Source organism: Symphalangus syndactylus, chromosome 6, assembly GCF_028878055.3.
Source record: "Symphalangus syndactylus isolate Jambi chromosome 6, NHGRI_mSymSyn1-v2.1_pri, whole genome shotgun sequence".
NCBI classification, from domain to species: domain Eukaryota; kingdom Metazoa; phylum Chordata; class Mammalia; order Primates; family Hylobatidae; genus Symphalangus; species Symphalangus syndactylus.
The window spans coordinates 131759989-131785710 of record NC_072428.2 but is presented as its reverse complement, the minus strand read 5'-3'; the positions used below and the strand labels follow the sequence as shown (position 1 = coordinate 131785710).

Here is a 25722-nt window from a genome sequence, read left to right as displayed (position 1 = left end):
AGAGAGAGCCAGAGAGAGAGAGAGAGAGAGAGAGCCAGAGAGAGAGAGAGAGAGAGCCAGAGAGAGAGAGAGAGCCAGAGAGAGAGAGAGAGAGAGCCAGAGAGAGAGAGAGAGAGAGAGAGCCAGAGAGAGAGAGCCAGAGAGAGAGCCAGAGAGAGAGAGCCAGAGAGAGAGAGCCAGAGAGAGAGAGAGAGAGAGCCAGAGAGAGAGAGAGAGAGAGCCAGAGAGAGAGAGAGAGAGAGAGAGCCAGAGAGAGAGAGAGCCAGAGAGAGAGAGAGCCAGAGAGAGAGAGAGAGAGAGCCAGAGAGAGAGAGAGAGCCAGAGAGAGAGAGAGAGCCAGAGAGAGAGAGAGAGCCAGAGAGAGAGAGAGCCAGAGAGAGAGAGCCAGAGAGAGAGAGAGCCAGAGAGAGAGCCAGAGAGAGAGAGAGAGCCAGAGAGAGAGAGAGAGCCAGAGAGAGAGAGAGCCAGAGAGAGAGAGAGCCAGAGAGAGAGAGAGAGAGAGCCAGAGAGAGAGAGAGAGAGCCAGAGAGAGAGAGAGAGAGAGCCAGAGAGAGAGAGAGAGAGCCAGAGAGAGAGAGAGCCAGAGAGAGAGAGAGAGAGCCAGAGAGAGAGAGAGAGAGCCAGAGAGAGAGAGAGAGAGCCAGAGAGAGAGAGAGAGAGAGCCAGAGAGAGAGAGCCAGAGAGAGAGAGAGAGAGAGAGCCAGAGAGAGAGAGAGAGCCAGAGAGAGAGAGAGAGAGAGAGAGCCAGAGAGAGAGAGAGCCAGAGAGAGAGAGAGAGAGAGAGAGCCAGAGAGAGAGAGCCAGAGAGAGAGCCAGAGAGAGAGAGAGAGAGCCAGAGAGAGAGAGAGAGAGAGAGCCAGAGAGAGAGAGAGAGAGCCAGAGAGAGAGAGAGAGAGCCAGAGAGAGAGAGAGAGAGAGCCAGAGAGAGAGAGAGCCAGAGAGAGAGAGAGCCAGAGAGAGAGAGAGAGAGAGCCAGAGAGAGAGAGAGAGAGCCAGAGAGAGAGAGAGCCAGAGAGAGAGAGAGAGAGAGCCAGAGAGAGAGAGAGAGAGAGCCAGAGAGAGAGAGAGAGAGCCAGAGAGAGAGAGAGAGAGCCAGAGAGAGAGAGAGAGAGAGAGCCAGAGAGAGAGAGAGCCAGAGAGAGAGAGAGAGAGCCAGAGAGAGAGAGAGAGAGAGAGAGCCAGAGAGAGAGAGAGAGAGCCAGAGAGAGAGAGAGAGAGCCAGAGAGAGAGAGAGAGAGCCAGAGAGAGAGAGAGAGAGAGCCAGAGAGAGAGAGAGAGAGCCAGAGAGAGAGAGAGAGAGCCAGAGAGAGAGAGAGAGCCAGAGAGAGAGAGAGAGAGCCAGAGAGAGAGAGAGAGAGAGAGCCAGAGAGAGAGAGAGAGAGAGCCAGAGAGAGAGAGAGCCAGGGAGAGAGAGAGAGAGAGAGCCAGAGAGAGAGAGAGAGAGCCAGAGAGAGAGAGAGAGCCAGAGAGAGAGAGAGAGAGCCAGAGAGAGAGAGAGAGAGAGCCAGAGCAAGTGCGGGCAGGCCAGAGAGGGCCAGAGAGAGAGAGAGCCAGAGAGAGCCAGAGCGAGCGCGAGGCCAGAGTGAATGGACCTGGCACCAGGTCCATTCAGATGCGAAGCTAGGCTGAGGAACACAGTAGAGAAGAGGCTGTAGACCCAAATAGTCATAGTTATCAATGCCTGAGAAGACTAGTATAACCAAACAATTCTCATCTATACATTGGATGTACTTAATAATTTCCCTGTTTCTAAATCACAAATTGTGGTTGACCTTGTACTATACTATGAGGAACATGGCCTGGTGTGTGTGTGTTGTTGAGGGGGAGGTGGCAAGAGATAAACTAACCCCATTTTATAATTTTGAATAGAGCCTAGTGAAGAAAAATGGCAATGGGCTATAGGAAGACCACCACCACACTTAATTGCATGGAAAGAATTGCTACTCCAAAGCAGAACAAAGAATAGTATTAGGGTTTATTCAATTAAAAAAACTTAATTAGCTTTTAAAAATGAAGGGAAAAGAAGAAAATCAAGCAGCAAAAAAGCCATTATCATTAACAGGTTGCATTCACTAAGATGACACAAACAGAGCTTATCAAATACCTTTATGACCAACATAATTTTCTAGCAGATCCTGACCATTATTAACTGTTGGATCTGTGAAGCTGAGACTTGCCACCAAGACCTGTTACTACTAACCCACTGAATTCTCTTACCCTTTTATTCATAAAATGTTCTCCAACATAAATTTCTCATTCTTTGTTAGTTACATTTTACAAAGGATATTTTACCTGTAATTAGGCTTTGGACAAGATAAAAACCTTTATTTAAAAATACAGTATTCTCTTCCTTTAAAAATGTGTCCAGAAAAAGGATTTAGATAAAATATGATTTTAAAAAACAGGAAACAAAGCCAAATTCTCACAAAAATCAAGAGAAATTGGTGAGACCCAGAATATCAAACCAACCAGAACAGCCAGAAGAGAGGCAGGGCAAATAGATTGAGAACAACCACAGGCACAATAAGTTTTCCCTGAAGCCTCTCCCCACAGCATTTTTGTTCTGCAAGTTAACAACCAGCTCAGAGATGTCCAAGTTGCATACAGTCTAACTTTTACCCACCTCACATAATGGTGAAACCATTTATTTAATAAATACAATATCAGAAAGGGTATACATTAGGAGACCCACTTCCTTAAAGAAGCTGGGAATTCTCTCTTAGGAACAGCATCATATAACCTGGGAAGCACTGTGGAAATCCAGGCACATTTTCTGTAAGCTATGACTTCAACTCTAAACTAAATTCTATTCCTTTCTATGTACAATGAGTCCCTGGGATCCTTGGTGGGGAATCGGCAACAGCAACCTCGTAATCCATAGGCCAAACCAAGGGCTGTTTCCTTTTCTTCCTTCAATGCAGAGGCTCACGCTCTCCTGCTGTTCATCGAAAGTGTGAGAAGTAAATACGTTATTGATCAGTGGCATTAGGAATATAACAATAGAGAAGAGAAATGGCTTCCAATTATTGTATCTGGGACCCTTGTGAATACAAAGCCTTACTAGCTTTAGGATCTTGGCTATAAATGGTAAATTAGTAGTAGCTTTTGAAATCCTTGGGCATTCAAGTTGGCTAACTTTTTCCTTTTATAAGAGGAAGGTTGGGACAGCTGATATCTATTTACAGAGGTTCTACAGCAAAAAGGTTGGCTGGTGCAGAAGGAGTTGTTTTTTTTTTTTGTTTTTTTTTTTTTTTTTTTAAGATACAGGGTCTCGCTCTGTCGTGCAAGCTGGAGTGCAGTGGCGCGATCTCGGCTCACTGCAAGCTCCACCTCCCAGGTTCAAGCGATTCTCCTTCCTCAGCCTCCTGAGTAGCTGGGACTACAGGCCCCTGCCACCTCGCCCTGCTAATTTTTTGTATTTTTGGTAGAGACAAGGTTTCACCGTGTTAGCCAGGATGGTTTCGATCTCCTGACCTCATGATCCGCCTGCCTCGGCCTCCCAAAGTGTTGGGATTACAGATGTGAGCCACCGTGCCCAGCTGCAAAATGAGTTCTTAAGGGGAAGATTACTCACAGGTAAAGCTTGAAGACCTTGCACTCTTTCCTCCCACCAGGCGTTTTGTGCTTCTTGATCCTGTGTGGGTCCCAGAGACCCCAGTGTCACCATGATGGGTATCTCCCTGGGGTGACTGGGCCTGCTGGGCTTCTCTCAGTTCCCTGAAGTGCAAGGGGGGAAAAGCAAAGGCTACTTGATCTCCAATCAGAGATATGTATGATCAAAACTAATATATAAATGTTTTTCTTTTTGTTTCAGCATTTACAGAAACAAAAAGCCTGAGCTATGTACAGAATAGAAAATTCAGTTACTATGGTTGTCATAAAAAATGGTTGACACACACATGTCATACAACATGGTAGGTTTAGCTCCCCAGGCTCTGCTGATTGGAGTATAAATGATCTTTAAAATGTTTTAAATTAAGTGAGCAGCTCTTCAGGCTACATATGAAAGGTACCAGGGTCAACAAACCACAACTTCTGAGTCAAATCTGGCCTATCATCTGTATTTATAAATAAAGTCTTATTGGAACACAGCCACTCATTTATAGTGTAAAAGCAGCCATTGACAACATATAACAGCAGAGTTGAAATCATTCCAGCAGAAAGCATATGGCCCACAAAGCATAAAATATTTACTCTCTAGCCCTTCACAGAACAAGTTTTCCAACACTTGGTCCAGACCAGTGGTCCCCAACCTTTTTGGATGTCCCCAACTAGGGACTGATTTCAAGGAAGACAGTTTTTCCATGGGTGGGGAGTCGGGGGAGGAGATGGTTTCAGGATGAAACTGTTCACCTCAGATCATCAGGTATTAGATTATTGAAGGAGTGCACAACCTAGATCCCTCACATGCACAGTTTACAATAGGGTTTGTGCTGTAAGAATTTAATGCTGCCACTGATGTGTTGGGAGGCAGAGCTCAGGCGGTAGTGCTCACTCACCCACTGCTCACCTCCTGCCATGCAGCCCAGTTCCTAACAGGCCACAGACTGGTACTGGTCCATGGCCCAGAGGCTGGGGACCCCTGGTCTAGACAATTTCAAGATGCTGTCTGCCCCATCTCTATGATAGGTGCCCATCACTGGTACTGGCTGATGATAGTCACCTGTGTCTCCATAGCTGGCTTCCCAGAATGTATACACCACACCTTAAGAGGTACTTATATTCTTGTGAGTAACATATGTAAGTATAGTACTTTGTACTTTCTTTATTAGCTGGGACAATGGAATTCAAAACTAGAACAGAAAAATATTAAGTGGCTTATTAGGAAGATTTACCTGACTAAAGGCCGAGAGTCTCTACAAGTTATTATTAATACTAAGAAATCAGGTTAGGGATGCTTCAAAGCTAATCTTGCCAAGATGGATGACTGTATAGCCAAGAGAAGTTGGACTTCTAAGCTTATTTTAAGCAAGGACGGTTTTTCATTTTCTTCTTTTGTATTTTCTTTTTTTGATACGGAGTCTCGCTCTGTCGCCCAGGCTGGAGTGCAGTGGCGCAATCTCGGCTCACTGCAAGCTCCGCCTCCTGGGTTCACGCCATTCTCCTGCCTCAGCCTCTCTGAGTAGCTGGGACTACAGGCGCCCGCCACCACGCCCGGCTAATTTTTTTGTATTTTTAGTAGAGATGGGGTTTCACCGTGGTCTCGATCCCCTGACCTCGTGATCCGCCCGCCTCGGCCTCCCAAAGTGCTGGGATTACAAGCGTGAGCCACCACGCCCGGCCTTCTTCTTTTGTATTTTCAACAGTGTACAGTATATGTAATAATTACTCAAAAATGCCTTCAGAACACTGCTCATCTCCAACCCTACTCCATCAAATTCCTATTTTTTTTTTCGTTTTTCAGGGAAAAGCGTGAATGCAGTCCCCCACTACCACAAATTATGCAGTGGAGTTTTCCACATTTGGGGACATCGCAGGGGTCAGCACATCCGGAGTGCAATCGGTGAGCCTCACCCTGAAAAAAACCACCTTCGTGATCATGGTATCTTCCCTGCCAGGTGAGTATTCGAATTCCCATTTATTGAAGGAATGGATTAACAGGTAAATATATGCATGAATACAAGCCCACATGAGTAGGGGAACAGATTGTTTTCTTTGCTCAGAAAAATAATCCTTCTTCCAAATGTGTACCATACTGTCTACCTGCCTCCCCTGAAATTTAATGGGTTTCTAAAATAGGTCTTATCCAACTTACCTGTGGTTATCTTATATTAGGTGATCACCGACCAGTTACTAAGATACCCACTGTCACTTAGACTCCTAAGTTTTCTTTACTGGTATTTCCTTGTATTCCTCACTCTTGCTTCCTTTGTTTGCATTAACTGGAATTTTCTCTCTCAAGCAACCTAATCACAGAGTTCCCAGCCCGATGCTACAAAGAGCTGCATGCTGCCAGTTTCCTTGTGGGCAGGGACCTATGTATTATAATGGTGAATAGATTTATACTTGAATCCACAGAGAAGACACAGACTAGTTATACCATTGTGAGTAGTGCTCAGATTCTTTCTTGACCCCCCATCATCCAAAAATATACCTTTCCAGTGTGGCAGTCTTGAACTTTTCCAAATTCAGCTGCTGCTGGAGCTCTTCTGTTTTTCCCAGGGAAGGCCGAAGAACTCTATTTCTGGCCAGAGCTGCTGCAGAAGGTCTCTGTTCAGCATCAGGGTGGATCATGTTCTGATGATATAGGACCAAGAGGAAAGAAACAGAAGCTTCATTATTGGGAAAAATCTTCCCACTCAAGCCAACTCCAACCCAGCTTCTCCTGGTGGATTTTGTAAGACATTGCTTCTGCTTTGTGCAGAGGAAAGAAATGAAAACTGAGCTCCATCTTGGGCAGGAGGATTGTCCATGTCTGGTAGCACCAGTTGTCCACACCTTTGATTTGTCTTTAATCATATTTTGGAGCTGGCTGGGTAACTAGTCTATTGCCTTAGTTTTAAAGCAGAAAAACTGAAACCCTCGATAAAAATTATCCAAATTACTGGAATGGCCAAGACCAAAACCCAGTTTGCCCAACTCTTACTCCAATTTACTTTCTACCACATCATGTTGTTTTTTCACTTAGTATTAATAACCCAACATGACAGTATTCCTGAAGCATTTATTTTAAGGTAGAAGATGTAACCTACCATGATTTGAATATAGTAGAAAATACCTAATTATATACAGCAACTGACACTGTCATATAATGAAGAAAACACTGAACCAAATTCAGACCAAATTCAGAGCCAACCTCACTATTTGTTGTATAAACTTTGCTGAAGCTCCATTTCCCTTACCTGAAATTTGGGATAATTATATTTACTTTCTTGAATTATTTTTAGAATTTAATGAATTATTATATGTATTATCTAGTATAGGGCCAGCATTTAGGTACTGAACTATCAACTAAATGCAAAAGCGGTTTACACATGGAAATAGGTGATTAGACTGAACAAAAGGAAGCAGGAAGAGTTTGCCTCCTTTCAGGAAAGCAAAAGAAGTCAGGAAGAAGGACAGATTTGTAAATACATTTGAAGTTTGCAGGTAAACTGTGAAACTAATCTCCGACACCTGTAGTCCAGCTACTCAGGAAGCTGAGGCAAGAGGATTGCTCCAGCCCAGGAGTTCAAGGCTGCAGTAAGCTATGATTGTGCCACTGCACTCCAGTCTAGGCAACAGAATGAGACCCTGTCCCAAAAAAAAAAAAATCGAATCTCCAAGGAAGTAGATATTTCTAAGGCTGTTTTGGGAATCCTAACCAATCCTGTTCCTTTAGACATGATTTGAAGTCATATATACATTTTTCTTGACATGATTAAGCTTCTTGACAGTATAAGCTTTTTGTGTCTATTTCAACATAGTATCTTTCTTTTCTTGTCCCGACACTACTCAGATGTCATTAAGTACAAGTAAAACATAGATTTTTGAATGGACATTATGCCTTTTTTCTACTAGCTCAAATAATTGGTATTATCAATTATCAATAAAGTAGTCTTATACCTTCTTACATAACAGAAATTCATTCTTTTAGTACTATCACTGTTATCACTAACAATAGTTAAAACCCTGAAGTAGGAGCTAAAGGACCAGATTTGATTTTGGAGTTAGCCAGTCATTCATTGTGACTATAGGTGTCAAGGAGCTGCCCTGAGCCATGGTTTCCTCAATTGCAGGATAAGATGCCACCTGTCTACCTTATAGCATTGTTAGAAAGGGCAAATGAAAAAATGTTTGTAACAGGATTTTTAAACTAAGGATGAAAAGATTTTACAATATCCTCCGAGTTTCCTTAAGAAATTTTCGATCCACACCCCCTCCGCCCCCTGCTTTTTTTTTTTTTTTTTTTTTGAGACGGAGTCTCGCTCTGTCACCCAGGCTGGAGTGCAGTGGCACGATCTCGGCTCACTGCAAGCTCTGTCTCCCGGGTTCAAGACATTCTTCTGCCTCAGCCACCCGAGTAGCTGGGACTACAGGCACCTGCCACCATGCCCGGCTAATTTTTTATATTTTTAGTAGAGACAGGGTTTCACCATGTTAGCCAGGATGGTCTCATCTTATGACCTTGTGGTCCACCCTCCTCGGCCTCCCAAATTGCTGAGATTACAGACTTGAGCCACTGTGCCTGGCCCCACCCCTTATTTTTTCTGGACTTCTAGTCACGTTCCTTTTTCTGTTAGTGACACTACCAGCATCTCCATTTTTCTTTGCCCAACTACTTGCCATCGCATTAAAAAAAGAGATATTGCATCTTCTGTTCATTTCATAAGAGATATCACCTTGAGCAGACTGGAAAAGCTTTCTGAGAGCTCCTGAGGAACGTCTGGAAAGTTACCCTTGCGGATATGGTGCCATGCAGCACCATTGGTGGGCAATGACTCTGCTCCTGCAGCCACTGCAATTGTTAATCCCAAGGCAAATATGTCTGCTTTGGGAAGGTGCCGGTAATCCTTCAAAACAGAAGACAGGAAGGCCAGTTACTATGCCAAGCAGAGTGAGTCTAGATTAAAATACAACTGGTAGGAAAGGTTCATTCGAGTGCATATAAGGTCTAAACAGACACGATGGTCAAAGGTACATTCACTGTAGTTAGTGATTTCTAGAGGAGAGAGAACATAAACCTACCTGATTAACACTGCTGTGCCCTGAGGAGTCCAAGGCAGAAACTTACTGCCATTTTGCTATCAGGCTCAGAAAGGCTTGCTACATAACTTGGCTGATCACAGGAAGGAAATACTCATTTTTACCTGATTATCACCCAGGAAGAAGTTATATCCTTTCTAGGCCTGACTCAACAGACATTGGAGAAGATGGGCAATGACTAAACGTCATTTCAATAACCAAAACTGATGGTGCTATCAGAACAATAATGGCATGATAAAGATGGATTGGACCAATATGGGCTTGAGGAAAAGGCTTCCTTCTTAGTAGGCAATCCGTGAGGTTAGGAAGTCTAAGAAATATTGGGAAACAGTAAAGGACATTTAGAAAGAATAGTCTGAATACTGATACATCCTTGATTGAGCCAGCTTTCCTCACTTTTTTGGAAGAGTTTCTCTCCTATCTTTGGTCTCCATTCTGAATAGGAAGAGAGGTACTATAATGATAAATATACAGTTTTAATTTTTTGCACTGAGATCCTCCATTTGAAGGTCAAAGATTCAATGGATTATAAAATACCCTCATTTCCCTAATCTATACCTCTTGCAAAATCTCATTAGCCAGGAAGCGACTATCTCCTTCTTCTACTTTAGGTTTGTTTATTGATGTTGCATGGCCCAGGTCACCTAAAAAAAGATAGGAAAAAGGAAAAAAGAATAAAATAGAACAAAAGAGCTTTAAAAGCATGTCTTTCTTAAAATGAATAAATTGAGTCACCAGTATAAATTTTATAGGATAATGGTAACTGGTAAGGCTATAAGGCAGACTAACCAATTTTATATATCACATTGGCAGAGAGAAACCAATCAGCTTCATTTTCAACTTCTTCTATGACTCCAGAGGATTCACTTTGCATCTTGTGACAAATGAAGATATTACCTGAAAAAATAAAGACAGGATAGATGTAAGTAATGATTTCTAAGCTTTTTCCTCTCAAAGATTCTTTTGTGTATTTGACAATTCAGCTTATCTCCTTTCTTCTTTTGTGTGGACATAGCAAGACTACTAAGGTTTTTTTTTTTTTTTTTCTGTGAAATCTCACATCACTTCTGAACAGCTAGTGATTGATAATACCTATTTAAGTTGAACTGACCTCATATATTCTCCATTCTCTGAAGGGGCTGGTATCAGAGTACTATTGTCCCCAAACTAAAAAATTAGTAAGAACTTGTCTTTGGGTTTTACATTAATGAGTGACAGTTACTCATTCCTCCTTAATCAGTGCAGAGTTAGAATGAGTATAGCCCTAGTCATAAACACAATCAGAATGTAGCTGATATGCTGTCACTTGCCTTTGTAGTAAATTAAATACCTAATTTTACTTTTTTGGCCTTACTACTATATGGGTAAGTGTCTTTTTCTCTATGTCTGTTGGGCCTAGGGGAGAATAAAGCTACTTAACTGATTTTTTTTTAAGGAACACAAATGGAAGAAAGGGGTTCTGCCAGCAAACACTGTCTTTGACACTTGATAGACATACAGACCTAGATTTTGATGATAGCATAGAAAGAATAAAATACGGTAGAAGTGGCAGAAGGGAATCACACTGACTAGGTTTGATGTCCAGGTGTACCATGCTAGAGTTGTGGATGTAATTAAGGCCAAGGGAAATCTGTAGAAGGATGTCCTTGAGTTTTGGCTCTTCAAAATGATTGCCAGACTTAGTGTTTTCAGATATAGCAGCTTGCAAACTCCCACCTGGGAAAGAACAACACAGAATAGCCCCACAGTATGAGTCTTATAGATGAAAGCATAGTAAATACAATTGGCCTCCCATATCCTCAGGGTATTAGTTCCAGGACCTCCTGCAGATATCAAAGCCCCAAATGCCCAAGAGCCTTGTATAAAATGGCATAGTACTATGATCAATACATTCCTCATGAATGGCTTCAGTCCAACAAACAGATTACTTCAGTGTCAGTGCAAAGCATATCTGCCCCATTTATACCACAGACATGTTGGAAAGGAGAATTACAGGGCTTTCCAAAGAGGAAAAGAAAATGCCAGTATCTCAGGTATCCAGTGTATGGCCCCATTGATTCAAGTATTTACCAGCTAACATTTTAAAAGTTTTACCTAATTATTAACTAGAAGATCAATCAGGCATAGTCATATAGCTACTATTGGTGTCAATGATTAGCTCCTTGTCAGTGTCGAGCTAGTAGTTATAGGCCATCAGTAATTTTAATTAATTGAGTCTAAGTCTAATTTCATTAGAAATACATCATAAAATATTTAATGACTGCTAACCCAAGGAAAATATAAAAGCTGCCTATACACCTAAATCTTATTTAAGCCACAGTATTTGTACATCAACTGTACTCAATTTATTGTTATCAATTAAATAAAAGGCCTGGATTCATATAGCTATCTGATCTTGATTCTAAGGTATTAGAATGCTTCTGAACACTTTTTTTTTTTTTTTTTTTTTTGAGAACGAGTCTCACTCTGCCACCCAGGCTGGAGTACAATGGTATGGTCTCGGCTCACTGCAACGTCCACCTCCCAGGTTCAAGCGATTCTCCTGCTTCAGCATCCCCAGTAGCTGGGACTAAAGGTGCATGCCACCACACCCGGCTAATTTTTGTATTTTTAGTAGAGACGGGATTTCACTATATTTGGCCAGGCTGGTCTCGAACTCCCGACTTCGTGATCCGCCCGCCTCAGCCTCCCAAAGTGCTGGGATTACAGACATGAGCCATTGCGCCTGGCCTCTGAACACTATTAATTAGTGTTCATTGGCAGGTTCTTCAAATTATAGAGACCTAGCTCTAACTGGCAGTTACAAAGACCATAGCTCCACTCATTGAGCTCTGAGATAGTCATGGAATTTGAGGGAATTCATATTTAAATGCATTCTGTGTAAAATTGAATTTAAAGAATTATTTTAGCATGATATGTAAGTTCAGAAGGGAGAAAAATTTAGCTCCTTTCAGAAACACAAGGAGGGCTACAGTAAAGTTTTTTTATTTTTTGTGAGTCTTCTTAGAATTTATACACTATATATGACTTATTAATAATAAGTAAGGAAAGAGAGCATTTTGGAGCTTGTTAAAAATGAAGTCACTCGGCTAGATGCGGGGGCTCACGCCTGTAATCCCAGCACTTTGGGAGGCCGAGGCAGGTGGATCACCTGAGGTTGGGAGTTCAAGACCAGCATGACCAACATGCAGAAACCCCGTCTCTATTTAAAAAAAAAAATACAAAAATTTAGCCAGGCATGGTGACAGGTGTCTGTAATTCCAGCTACTCGGGAGACTGAGGCAGGAGAATCGCTTGAACCCAGGAGGTGGAGGTTGCGGTGAGCCGAGATCGCACCATTGCATTCCAGCCTAGGCAACAAGAGCAAAACTCCATCTCAAAAAAAAAAAAAAAAAAAAAAAAATGAAGTCACCTCCAAGACAAAGTGTGTAGGTGAGGTCATGAGGTGCTACCAATGAGGAGGAGGGCTGTAACCACCAAAGCTCTGGTTTCTCTACCAGCCTGGATGTTGCTTAAAGGGAGGGAGCACATCTAACTCATCTTCATTTGCCCAAGGTCTAGCATGGAATAAATATTTTCTGAACTGAATGATTATCCTGACAACAGAAGGGAAAGAAAGAATAAGTCGAGGACCCCTTTAAGAGGTATAGAAGCTCTGTGCTTCCAAGCAAGACTATAATATATAGTGTAGACTTTTTAGGTATGTCTGCTATCCATGGAATGAACTATGAGGAGGAGGGAAAGTTTATTTCTGAAGGCTTATAAAGTTCATCTCCCTCTTCGTAGATATTCATCTATGTACTACTTACCATCACAGTATTCATTCTGAATGATCATGTGGTTGTCTTCTGCCCATGAGGAATAGTAACGTACCACATGGGGGTGATGTCCAAGCACCGCGTGAGCATAAACTTCATGCAAAGCCGAATTCCTACGAGACAGAAAAGCATTGAGGAATAAAAACATCAATCAAGATAATGTACACAAAAATGTTTCTTAAAAATATGAGGCTTTATTAGCAATGGCAGAATATTTATTGAGAGCTCACTGCTTGCCTACTATTTTATCTCATTGAATCTTAATAATCATTTGGTAATATACAGTGGAAAGGATGAAGGCTCTTGAAAGTTAAGTGGCCCAAAGTCGAACTGGTAATAGTAGACTTAAGAGCAGAACCTTGGTCAGCCTGGTGCCAAAGTCCGTTGTTTTTTGATTTTAACATGGCATATGTAAAGAGACGCTTTAAATAGTTATGCCTCAATGGCAGATGTGCATCAGGTCTTCATTTCATCCTATCACAATCAAAACATTTTAATGGGCTTAATGAGAAGGCCACTGTACACCAGATTGTGGATATTGTAATGGGCCTTCGATTCATCTCTATGAAGGCTAGGCGGTCATTAGAGTGAATGTTAGCCTCGGCCAATATGATATACTCCCAGGAATAGCCTTGGGGAGAGATATTCCTTATGGAATAGAAAATCCCAACACAAATTAAGCGAGATAGAGTACTTGATGAATCTCAGTATAAAAATGAAGAACTAGCCAGGTGTGGTGGCACATGCCTATAGTCCCAGCTACTTGGGAGGCTAAGGCAGGAGAATCACTTCAACCTGGGAGGCGGAGGTTGCAGTGAGCCAAGATGGTGCCACTGCATTCCAGCCTGGGCAACAGAGCTAGATTCCATCTCAAAAAAGAAAAAAAAAAAAAGAGGAATTCTAAAACCTGTAATTCTAGATTCTGCATGTTAAGTATATCCTCACAGTTCATAAAAAGCCTTGGCTGATCTGAAAATATGTGTTTTCCTTGTGATTAAGGAAGAACTTTTGAACAGTTCTGGGAATCAAACAAACTTTTATTTTCCCGTGCATGTAGTCTCTGAAACTTTACTATTGAATTCATTGTTAACATAAAGATAAACCAGTGAGTTTATAATAACTTTCTATTTGGTAATATTTCTGATAGATGAAACAGACACCAGAGGACAATTCCACAAATCTATTCATTTTTTTAAAAGTCAGAAAGACCAGCAGTAGAAAGTAAAAGCCACAAAAAAAAAAAAAAAAAAAAAAAAAAAAAGCCACATCATGATTGGCCAGGTGTGGTGGCTCACGCCTGTAATCCCAGCACTTTGCAAGCAGATCACAAGGTCAAGAGATTGAGACAATCCTGGCCAACATGGTGAAACTCCGTCTCTACTAAAAATACAAAAATTAGCTGGGTGTGGTTGCGCGTGCCTGTAGTCCCAGCTACTCAGGAGGCTGAAGCAGGAGAATCACTTGAACCCGGGAGGTGGAGATTGCACTGAGCCAAGATCGCACCACTGCACGCTAGCCTGGTGACAGAGCGAGACTCTGTCACAGAAAACAAACAAACAGAAACACATCATGATCTAAAATGATCATGTTATATTTTAGGAAGTAACCTCTCTGAGCTGGAAAACTCAGAAAGATTATGAATATAAGACAACATATAATGTGGGGTGATTTTAAAACACAAATGATTTTTAATGACATCAGTGCTATAATTTAATAATTTGTCAAGAAACAGCGCTCCAAATCTAAGTTTATACTTCTAGTGCATTTAAAAGGTACTCACTTATTTGATAATTCTGTAAAAGTTTTCATAGAGCGCTTTATTGCATAAACACATCCATCCAGCCTCTTAATGCACTTGTAGACTGTACCAAATTCGCCAACCCCAATTTTTTCGACCTCCAAGAATTCTTTTTCATAGCGGGAAGCCATGTTGGTTTCTCGTAAAACACATCTCTAAAGTATTTTAATAAAAAGGAAATTAGAGTAATTCTAACATGTTGTAAGCAATAAAATTAAACAATATTACAGTCCTAAATTGCCCCAAGTTTTCAAAAAGACTTTTGAGGTGATTGCAATGAATTCTACCTGGGTCAATATTCATGGTAGCAAGAACTCCCCAATTGCTGACTATCTTCTTTGTTTTCTTTGTAACCTTCTGTACAACCCTATACTGACAATTCTCACTTATTTTTCAATATTCTTTTCTCTATCTGGGCATACTGTTCTTTTCTACATGTTCCTAAGGGGAGACAACTTCTCACACCCAGAGCCCTTAGTTCAAAAAATAGCTGGGACCTGGGTGGAGCAAATTAAAAGAAATGAGGCCAGGCGCGGTGGCTCACACCTGTAATCCCAGCACTTTGGGAGGCCGAGGCAGGAGGATCATGAGGTTGGGAGATCGAGACCATCCTGGCTAACACGGTGAAACCCCGTCTCTACTAAAGATACAAAAAAAATTAGCCGGGCGTGGTGGCGGGCTTCTGTAGTCCCAGCTACTCGGGAGGCTGAGGCAGGAGAATGGCATGAAGCCGGGAGGCAGAGCTTGCGGTGAGCTGAGATCGTGCCACTGCACTCCAGCCTGGGTGACGGAGCAACATTCTGTCTCATAAAAAAAAAAAAAGAAAGAAAGAAAGAAATGAAAGACCCCCCCGCCCTTTACGTGTCTCAGCGTCTGAATGCTAATGTTTCCATCTCAAGCTGAATAAGCATACTTGCTTTCTGTTTCTTTTCCCAAAAATACTAGCCTGGAGAAAAGATTTTGTCAAAATTGTCAAACTTTGACAATTTTGGTTAGTTCAGACTATGTGCTCAGGTCTAGCAACCACTCCCACTACTGGCCAACTAGCAACATCACTCATTGCCCAGGTAGTAAATAATCCCAGACCAATCTAACTCCTTTCAGTTTTCCCATCTGTAGGATGAAGATCATGGCAACTACTCTTCAGGGTTCTTTTAAATATTACATGAGAATATACAGTATTACATATATTATAAGTAACACATATCTTAGGATAGTGTCAAGTATATAGTAAATTCTCATTAAACTATTGTGACCAAAAATCTCCATAAATTTATATGAATCTAAATCCAAGCTGATTTATCTCCCAAAGTCACCTTTTCTCAGTGTCCCAATCCTGAAGAATTTTTCTCCAGCTTTATGAGTTTGAAACATCTTGGGTTTTACTACTTCCTCATTTTCATCATCTAATTCCAATCACTTTCATCAGCAAGATCTCTTAATTTTCATTACCCTTAGCCAGTCTCAAGCTCTGTTCCCTTCTTGTCTGGATTTGCTACAGCTACCAGCCCTCTCTTCAACTCTTCTAATAATAAGAGTTATTTTTGCAAAATGATACCATAGAATCAGAGATGCCCAATTGTTTCCCATGAGAAATTCAAACTCCTGATAAGAAAGCCTCAAGACCTTCTACCAACTGCACACTCACTACTTGACTACCTGCCCCCTAGATACCAACAAAGCCAGTGTACCATCTGCATCTATCCCTGACCACTCCCCACCTACCGTACCCCTCTTACACATGAACTCTGTTCTCCTGCCTTGATAGCATTAAAAGTTATTTACTTATTTAGCCTAAATTATCTTAATATACAATCTTTTCCTACCCAGGTCCTATTTCATAGAAGTATTTACTAACCCCTTCTAGATTTTAAATATATACATACATATGTATATTCACATTGCACATATGTACATACACATATACACAAATACACATAGCTTATAGTTTCTTATTTATGTATAAATTGTTTTGAAATTTCAAAGGTTTTAACTCCTGTTTGGGCAGATGTTTTTCCTTAAAGGGTCTAACTAAATACAATGCTTTGAACTTATTTAATGTTCAATAAATATTAGAATTTCTATCTGAAATCAAGAGATAAATTATAAAATAAGTGAGGAATAAAATCCAAGAGTAAAATAATGGAGGCATAAGTCAGAAACATTTGTATATGAAGGAACACCTGTGCCAGTGACCTTTTTTCTATGATGTTTACAATAGCCAAGTGCTAACATTTTAACATATTAACATATTTATTTACACAAATAAAACTTGCTTCAGAAAACTTTAAAAAATTTAAAGGAAAAACAAATATTAAGTTTCCACCATTCAAAAATGTTGAAATAGCAGTGGTTATAGCTCCATTTCATTCTCCCTGTGATTAATGTGCAATAGATAGTTATGGTCATTCAGCATATAAAATTTTGAGTCTTTTGCACACTAAACATTAAACATATGCATGTTTTCAAGGTTGTTATAAACATCTTAATGGCAATTTAATATTTCACTGACTTAAAACTGTAATTAGCTTAGCCAGTTTTCTATTATCAGGCATTTGGTTCCCCCCTTTTTTGCTGTTACAATAAACATCTCTAAGGATAATGTTTACAGTATTATTTTCTTAGGTTAGTTTATCAAATGAGGGATAGATCAAAGATTGTGAACATTATAAAATCAAATATTGATACATTTAAGAGCTAAAATTTTACATATAAATCTCTGGCTCTATGCCACTTTTTTCCATTATCTTTTTCTATTTTGAGACCAAAAATATCTTAATTTTCCCTTCACTTCTCTACCCTATGAGTGTAGAATTTTTCTCCAGATTAGAGATAGTAGCAGAAATATTTAATTTTAAAATACTCTAAAGTAACGATTCAGCATATACTTATCAGACACTGCCTGGCAAAGTTACAACTAGCTGAGAACATAGACCCTGACTAGGGTCCAGATAAATTCAGCTGCAAAGCACAGTTACAAAGCTGGAGTGTGAGATGGGGTGAGGTGGGGAGGAGAGGAGAGAAGGAGAGTAGGAGAAAGGAGGGGAGGAGGGGAGATGGGGAAGAGAGTGCAGAAGAAGGGCAGAAGGAGAAGATAGAAGAAGGGAAGGGAGGGTGCAGGGTGAAGGAGAGGAGGGGAGGGTGAGGAAGGAGAAAAGGGAAGGTAGGCAAGAAGGGAGGAGGGAGGAGAGAGAGGGAGAAGGGGAGGGGAAGAAGAGAGAGAATAGGATAAGCTGCCTATATTGCGGCAGCTGGAACAAAGAACCACGCTTACCTTGGCAGGCAGCCCTCCCTTGCCTTCCTCTGGACCAGCTTCCTCACTTAAAGAAAAAAAAAAGTTTATCAATATATACTTAATATTTATTGAGCCTGAACTATGCTAGGTTCTAGGGATGTAAGAGTAAATAAGACAATTCATTTCTCTTCGATTTATATGTGGAGTCAGGGATAACCAGGAAATTTCAATACAAGAACCTAGAACCAGGTAAGATAACAAGGATACCATGGACAGCACTCAATTATTTCAAGAGTGAAAAGCTTTCCCAGAAGAGAGAATATATACGCCAAGATTCTGGGAATGAGTAGGAACTAGCTAACGGAAAAGAGTGAGGTTTTCAGCAGGTAGAACACCATGTGCTGGAGCAAGAGAGCACAGAACATATGTGCAACTGTTAAATGGGTATCATTATCCCCAAACTAGGAAACCAAGACAGAGAGAGGTTAAATAACTCTAGGTCAAACAATTGGCAAGTGGCAGAACTGGGACTTGGAGCCAGGTCTGACGCCAAAGCATTTGCTCCTCACTGCCACACCAACTCTCCTTCCAATACCCACCCCTCCCCCAGAATCTGGCTTTGTAATCAGTTCACAGGTAGATTACAAGTAGGGCAGAATCTGCTCTAACCTGGGATGAGATTTTCAATTACTCTTCAACAAGCTAAGTGACCAGCAGACATCCTCTTTGCCATGCATACTTGTATTCTGGATCCTTAAGCAAGATTTCAACTAGCTATATATTTTTCTTTTGGAGAAACACAAGGTAGAAATGGCAAATGGAAGGCACTACATTCATGGAAATAAATCGATGCTTGGTATTTGTGATTTAGTACCACATTGTAATACTTTATGAAGTGTTTATAAATTATAAAAATAAGGAAAAATACTCTCTTAGAAGCACCAAATGACGCTACAAAAGTGTCAGGATTTCAAATTAGCTGTCTTTGTTGCTGGCTTCAGTGAGAGTGTAATGATTTACAGAGACTCCTAAAGAACTAAAACCAATTGAATTCTTGGTAGCCAAAGTAGGTGGGTGGACTTGTGCTGAAGTCCTGTTTATTTAAGGAAGAAGGAGATTGTGTTGAGAGAAGCTATCCTGGTCAAAGACTGATTAGCACATACTCATTGATTCCAAAGAAACAACTTGACATAGCACATTAAATTCTCTGCAAAGTTTACATTGTTAGCTGTCCATTTATTTCGCTGAGTACATATGAACATAAATGACTGCCCCACTTTGGAGGTGATTCCATTCTATAAAAAAGCCTTGAAGAGACATAGTAATGTTCCTGAGTAATATGCACAATCCTTATTTGGATGATTTCTGTCATTCAGGGCCCTTTATGGAATAGTGTAGTTTGGCTTTCTGTTCTTTAGCAGCTCTGACAGCAATGCTTTTTTGCTTCAGCCAATCTTCCATCACCCGCAGAGAAGTTCAAATCCTTGCTCTATAGCTTTCATCACTAGTCACACAAGACTCAAAGCAGCAACATACTCTTTGAAGTTTGAACTACACCTTCCCCAACTGCCAGCCTCATGAGGCCCTTGAATGCAATTCCATAGCCCACTCAACTTCCTAATAGAAGCCAGAGATCTATTGCTTATTCTGTCTTATCCTTTTATAGAGAAAGCATCTACAGTACACATCGGAATGGAAAGATGTTGGAATCTCTGTGATAAAGCAAGTAAAACCAGCACTGATATCTAGGGAGGGGAGAATATGTAAACATACACATTTCATTCAAATAGAGTTCTCGTTCCTAATCTTACTTTAACACTCACTTCTTATTGCTTGACTGTAGTAGGGTCAGTTCTCAAAAGTCATAAGTAATAGAGCACTTACAGATCTCCTCGCATTTTCCTCTTGCCACCAGATTGAAGAAATAATTTTTTATAGGACTCTGGAGTGAAGGGATTAATATTGACCAGAGCCAATGAGGTCATCTCATCCTTGAGGGGAGCAGGTGTGAGCTTCAAATGCTTAGGGCCTCTGGAAGGAAGCTTCCCTGTTGGAGAAATCGCCAACCGGCTCAGCATGCTCTGAATGAGGATGACAAAAGGCAAGTCATAATAGCATTAGTGAAGACATTCCTTATCAGTTAGCTAGTTAATATTTGAATCTAAGAATGCTTTTGCTGAAGGGGCCTTAGAGATTATCTGGTTCCATGTGAACTGGTTGCACTGTAACTGCTCCTCTTATGAAAACTATAGAATCCCAGTCTCTACCTCTAGATATTCTGATTCATGAAGTCAACACAGGAATCTGTACTTTAGTCAAGCTCCAACCCCTTCCCCTGGGCAAGTCTGTTAGCTGGCTATGAAAACCAGTTGTAGTCCTATCTCCAGTTTTTAAAGACAAGGACATTAAGTTTAGACAAATAAAAATGACTCTATATACTCAGAGCTTATGCTTTAACTTCCCCTCAATTATTCATCCAAATATTTGTTTGGTGCCTACTATGTAGCAGATGCTGGGTTAGATGCCAAGTGGTACAGAAGTGAATTCTAAATCTTAAGGAATATATAGTTCATTATTCAGCAGTCCATCAGTGTTTCAGAAATAATCACCTTGTAAGGAAAAGATTTCATAGACTATTTACACATGAAAAAAGTTTTTAATTTCACTTAAAATATAGCATTAACTGAGAAGTGCTTCATGAAGTGGGGTAATGAGATTGAAAATTAGTACTCTAAGCCCTTAAGATTCAGATCTTTGCAGTGGCTACAACCAGCTACCAACAAATAGGCAAATGTACCACTCCAAGTGGGATACGAGAACATCAGCCTAAACCTAACCAGAATGAAACCAAAGGGCAAAGGGAAAAGCCAAAGAATTCCAAGGCAGAATGCTGACCTGATGTCAGGGGCCAGAGAAGTAGCTGTGTTATGGATCTTCAGGAGGATGGCAGCACACACAGGGGCCACAGTATAAGCACTGTACTGTGAGGCTCTTTCTAAAAGACTTCTACAGTTCTGATCATCTCTGCCCTTGATATTTTAGTGTAGAAGCAGAAGCTAGATTGCGTGATTCATTAAAGAACGTGAGTCTACAAAAAATGAATACTGGATCTATTGTAAATACTAAATAAATGATTGAATAAGCAGGAATGAAGGAAGCTATGGAATACACACAGTAACCTAGCCTTTTTTTTTAAGTGAAGAAAAATGACGTCATTGCCAGAGTCAAGTGTTTCTCATATCTTGGAGTTCATAGGGCTACTTGAAGAATCCAGGGGGTAGACAAGCCCTCGTTGACAGACTCACAGCTTTCCTGCGTGTTTATCATGAAGACTGAGTATTGGTTCAAAATAAGTGAAACTATAATGATATTTCTCAGTTATCAATGTGATTTACAAAATGAACCTAGAATTTTGTAGTAAGTCATTCTGAGAATTAGTTTTTTGTAATGCTGATTATCATATGGAAAGTAAAATGCATCTATTACATATGAAACAGTGGGTAGCCACACCTGGAATGCAGCACATAATTCTAGTTGCCACATCTCAAGGAAAATATAAGGGGCCTAGAAAATATTCAGATAAAAATTATTCATATCAGGGAAGACAATATTGGAATTTCCAGTCAGGAAATATGAGAGCCAAGAGAATTTGTGAGCACCACTTATGATGTAGGGAAGGATATTATGTTAGTATAGTCGTTATTGCTGGAATAGTAGAATTATGAGTAACCCTTTCAAAATCTCAAATAACATAGTTTGAGATAAGACATATGAAAAGAACTTCTGCTTGGAAGTAGAGGAATTTGAAAATTTATTGAAAGATGACACAGGTTGAGAGTATAAAATGTGCTCCAGAGAGGGCAAATAATTCCATAAGGAATAGCTCTAGCACAGATGATTGAGGGAGATAAGGGAAATTTGGGGGATAGCTACTTGACTTACGAAGATGATGAGAAGAGAAGGCAACCTCTCACAAAAACAAACGTAGTATCTTGGGACAGAGAAGGATTTTAAAGGCCCAGTCAATATGATTAGTCCCTTGATGCTTAAATTCTGATATTATTGGGATGTTTGGATGTTTTAAAGGCCCGGTCAATATGATTAGTCCCCTGATGCTTGAATCCTGATATCATTTGGATATCATGTTGAAATATAATCCCTAGTGCTGGAGGTAGGGCCTGGTGGGTGGCATTTGGATTACAGAGGTGGATTCCTTGGTGCCATCCTCATGATAATGAGCCAGTTCTCACTTTGTTAGTTCACGCCAGATCTGGTTGTTTAAAAGAGCCTGACACTTCCTTCCTGTCTTGCTTCCACCCTCTCACTTTTTCTCTCACCATGTAACAAGCTGCCTTATTTCTGTCCACCTTCTACCATGATTGTCAACTTCCTGAGGCCCTCACCAGAAGCAGATACAGGCACTATGCTTACTGTACAGCCTGCAGAACTGTAAGCCAAATAAACCTCTTTTCTTTATAATTTACCCAGTCTCAGGTATTCCTTTGTAGCAAGGCAAACAGACTAACAAATCCCTTCTGCAGTATTCCTACCAAATGGTCATCAATGAGTGTTCTATGCTTTTAGCCACAGGGAGCATACACCTCCTAAGCATGCTCTTCTATCTCTAGATGATTCTGTCAGGAAGTCCTTACAGTGAACTGAATTTCATATGATTTCTCATTCAATCCCTTGGACAAGACTGACTAAGCCAATCCTCCTTTCCCATGCAGCTTTGTCTTCTGCATAACAATGATCAGCCGCCAAGCCTCTTTCCTCTAACACAAACTATGTTTTCATAAAGTATGTACTTTCCCAGTTGTATTTCAGTTTTGCTCCCAAGCCCTGTTCTCTGCCTCTCCCTTAAATGCATTATCCAAGATTTCTAACTGGGCCACTTCTCTCCTTACTCTGGCACTCAGGCTATGTGACCTTATCTCTACCCATGGCCTCACCTACTTCCTAAATGCTGTAGATATCTAAATACGGATTTCCAATTTTCATTGTTTTCTTGTGCCCCAGACCCAGTTACCCAACTTTTTATACCACATCTCTGCTTTTCTCCAAACCCATATATCCCTTAGTGTCATCTATCTTGATTCTGTCTACTGAACCAAGCAAGAAACCTCAGTCATCAGATTGTTTTCGTTTTCCCTCAACCCCTCCATCAAGTCATCTCTTAATTTTTTACTGTCTCTCCTAGTCCAGGCTCTTCTCTGTTCAACAGGGCTATTCTAAATACTGCTCTACCTCCAGGCTCTCTCATGCTCCATCCCATCATATGTACCAAGGTCATGATTTTTCCAAAAAAAATCCCTCTACTCAAAACCATGGTAATGGCTCTCTCAACACTCTCAGGATTAAAATCTTGATCTAGCTTCTGCCCACCTACACTGGCCTCATCTCTTGCACTCTCTCATGCACAGGCCCCTCTCACACTGAATAACACGCTGTTTTCCAAGTGTAGCAGCTCCTTCCCCTCCATAACTTGGTGGATGCTTTTCCCTTTGCCTAGAATTCCTATTCCCCTCTTTGCCTGGCTAACTCCAAATATCCTTTAAGACATCTCTCAAACATTACTTTCTTTGGAAAGTCTTCCCTGATAGAGATTTAATTCCTAATTCCTTCTCATCATGCTCAACCATTCCTCTAGTACACATGGTTTGAACTTTATTGTTTCATCTTTATTCATTTTGTGGGCTCTTTTTGAAGGCAGTGAATGGGTTTTGCCAGCAGAGGGTCTGCTAACACATCAAGGTGTTCAGTTAAGCTGTGAATGATTAAATGAATGTCTTGTTTTCTTCCCTGTGTATTCTTACTCAAAGCCACATTCTCTCAGCCCATTCTCCCCCATATATCAAAACTGGACCAACTTTCATTGCCCTTCTATACCTTTCTTTCCTGATCACCGCACTGAGAATCTGTCCAGCGGGTTGTGACCACACTTATCACATAGTGCCTATTGGCATAACTCCTCTCTGTCTGCTAGACTGTAAGCTTTTTGAGGGCAGAGACTGTATTATATGCTCCTTACCTACAGGGAATTCTCAAAGAATAAATGAGTGATTAATTGGTTGGTGCTGTGACCATTGAAAAACCCAGACATAGACATCGGAGCATATTAGTTTTTCTACAATTCAAACAAGCAGCTTAGAATTTCCTGGTCTACATGGTGCCCACATGCAGCAGATACTAAAGAGACCTGCTGAAAGCAACTGTGCCACAGTCAGGATCACAGATGTTATTATGATGATCTTAAGTGCCTCAAGCTGAGCCAGCAGGAAGCTGAGCTAATACCAATCCTAGGACTCACACACCATGGCACCAGAGTTGATTAGAGGTAACCCTGCCCCAACTATGGCTTTAATAACATGAACGATGCAACAGGACACCAATTACAACAAGAATAAAGGAATATGCCACTAGGGACTCTTGCTTATTTGCCATCCTCAGCCTATGAAGAAGTATCAACAAGTTTCCTCTTTGCTGACATATAATAGAAGAACCTGTATTTCATTAGACCAAGGAGGGGAGAGGAGTTTCTTCTGCGAGGAGCAGCAGCAAAGAGATATGACTGTGTTCAAACAGTGAGTGTGGATATTCTTATATTAGAAAGTATTGGTAAATAATCACACAAAAATAGAGCCAGTTGGTGTAATGGAAAGAACAATAGACTAGGCCAAAAAGATCAGGTTTCTAGTCCTGTCTCTAACATTGGCTGAGCTATGAGACAGTTTCTGTCTTGGGTTCTTCATTTTCTCGTATGTAAACTGCACAGCTGGGGCTCTAAATCTCAATATTCCTTCCAGTTCCAATATTCTTTAACTAGGAACTTTTTTCTATCCAGGATTTGTTTGTGGCCAATAGCCAATAGTTACTGGCACCAGTGGTTTTGAAAAGACAACTGACAAACCATTTAATTCTGTCCATTTCCTGGTAATTTTAATTTCTTCATTTTCATCAATAAATGTATATTTGAGGATATACACAACCTGGAGGTGACTGTCATACACACATGAATCCACTCTATCAGCTAAACTACAGGAAAGCAGAGCTTGGCGAACTGCATCCCTTTTTCCCCCACCCCTTACTTACTTTGGGAGTAGAGGGGCTGTCACTGGGCAGACGCTTGCTCTTGCTGTCTGGTTGGGCTGGTGTCTCAGGACATTTGAGAGGGTGTGACACTGGAGTCCTCAAAATATGATCTGGACTTTCTTTGTCTTTTTCCAAAGATGTGTCGAGCTCATGCACGTTGCTAAGGGGAGTCCGAGGTGGTGTACCCTTTGCCTCTGAATCCTGCACTTCACCCTTCTCTGGGGTTTGGCTTGAAGCTTCCCTGCTTTCTTCTGCTTTCTTCTGCCCTTCAATCTCAGTCTCCTCACAATAGGAAAAGTTTAATTTCTGCCTTAGTTCTTTGTCAATATCTTTGTCATCCATCTCAGCCAAAGAGCTTTACAACACAGACAAAAAGCTCTATCGGAAGGGAACCCTGGGAATCTACAGAAGCAGGGAGGAGAGAATAACTTAACCTGCAGGTTTCGTGACGGTAGCCTGAATTTCCCTCTACCAACTAACAGCTACAAGACACGGTGTTAATTTTCTGCCTTAAGTACCACCAGTCTATAAGACCTCAGCTTATCCTGATTTCCATTCTGATTAAAGAAAGCTCCAATGACTCTCGGAGCAATTAAATGCAGTTCATGTACAGAACTCTTCTGGATATGACACATAGTCTCCCTGAACCCATGTGTTACCAAATACTAGTGAGAAAATTGGATTCCTTTAATTTAGCATGGCTTTAAAAATACCCATTAGCCAATTTGGGAATAAGCTCATATTGAAAAGAAATTATTTTCACTCCTTACACCTGCCATTTATAAATATCACCCTCTCCTCCCTTCTCCTCCGCACCCACCCAATAGCTAACAGCAGGTAATTACAATTTAGCATCACCTGGCTATCATAATGATCCTTAAACAGCCTCTAACATATCTTGACTGGAGTTTATATCCCTGACAGACACAGCTTAGCTCTGTGCCAAACACACCTGCCCTAATTCAGGCATCTCCCTCCTGCAGCTGTTAGCTGTTAGCAGTTAAAGCTTCTAGGGAATTGAACAAAAATTTAAACTGACAAAAGCAAGGCTAGAAAGATCAGCAACCCATAGAAACAGACATTGATCACGGGAA

The 25722-nt window shown here is 40.9% G+C and overlaps 1 protein-coding gene, 1 long non-coding RNA gene and 1 other non-coding gene across 4 annotated transcripts in view; 1 reads left to right on the top strand and 2 right to left on the bottom strand.

Annotated features, from left to right (window-relative positions):
- The window catches only part of LOC134736927 (uncharacterized), a 38591-nt gene that overhangs the window by 7959 nt on the left and 4910 nt on the right, over window positions 1-25722 (top strand). Inside the window, exons 3-5 of one of the 2 annotated variants that reach the window (XR_010121423.1) lie at window positions 5405-6044; window positions 6163-6337; window positions 9499-9607. This is a non-coding gene — a long non-coding RNA (uncharacterized lncRNA). The remainder of the gene's footprint in view (window positions 1-5404; window positions 6045-6162; window positions 6338-9498; window positions 9608-25722) is intronic. The other variant, XR_010121422.1, reaches the window with a different exon arrangement.
- WEE2 (WEE2 oocyte meiosis inhibiting kinase) lies at window positions 1894-25434 on the bottom strand. Its single transcript, XM_055284270.2, has 12 exons — window positions 24629-25434; window positions 19421-19617; window positions 17576-17621; window positions 14284-14456; window positions 12495-12616; window positions 10255-10401; window positions 9475-9582; window positions 9244-9329; window positions 8322-8492; window positions 6095-6237; window positions 3575-3717; window positions 1894-2938 (listed from the first exon to the last, which is right to left on the bottom strand). Exons 1-12 carry the CDS (start codon window positions 24968-24970, stop codon window positions 2913-2915), a joined length of 1704 nt encoding a protein of 567 aa, XP_055140245.1. The 5' UTR covers window positions 24971-25434; the 3' UTR covers window positions 1894-2912.
- On the bottom strand, window positions 5402-5566 carry LOC129485619 (U1 spliceosomal RNA). Its single transcript, XR_008658748.1, has one exon. It is a non-coding gene; the product is annotated as a U1 spliceosomal RNA (small nuclear RNA).

What these genes read in the sequence shown, in the direction of transcription:
- WEE2 (XM_055284270.2), bottom strand. Translation starts at nt 24,970, where the DNA reads ATGGATGACAAAGATATTGACAAAGAACTAAGGCAGAAATTAAACTTT. An exon ending in TTTACAGAATTATCAAATAA is followed by an intron (nt 12,617 to 14,283) that starts GTGAGTACCTTT and finishes TCTGTCTCGTAG; the next exon opens with GAATTCGGCTTTGCATGAAG. An exon ending in AAGGTCTTCAAGCTTTACCT is followed by an intron (nt 2,939 to 3,574) that starts GTGAGTAATCTT and finishes TTCGATGAACAG; the next exon opens with CAGGAGAGCGTGAGCCTCTG.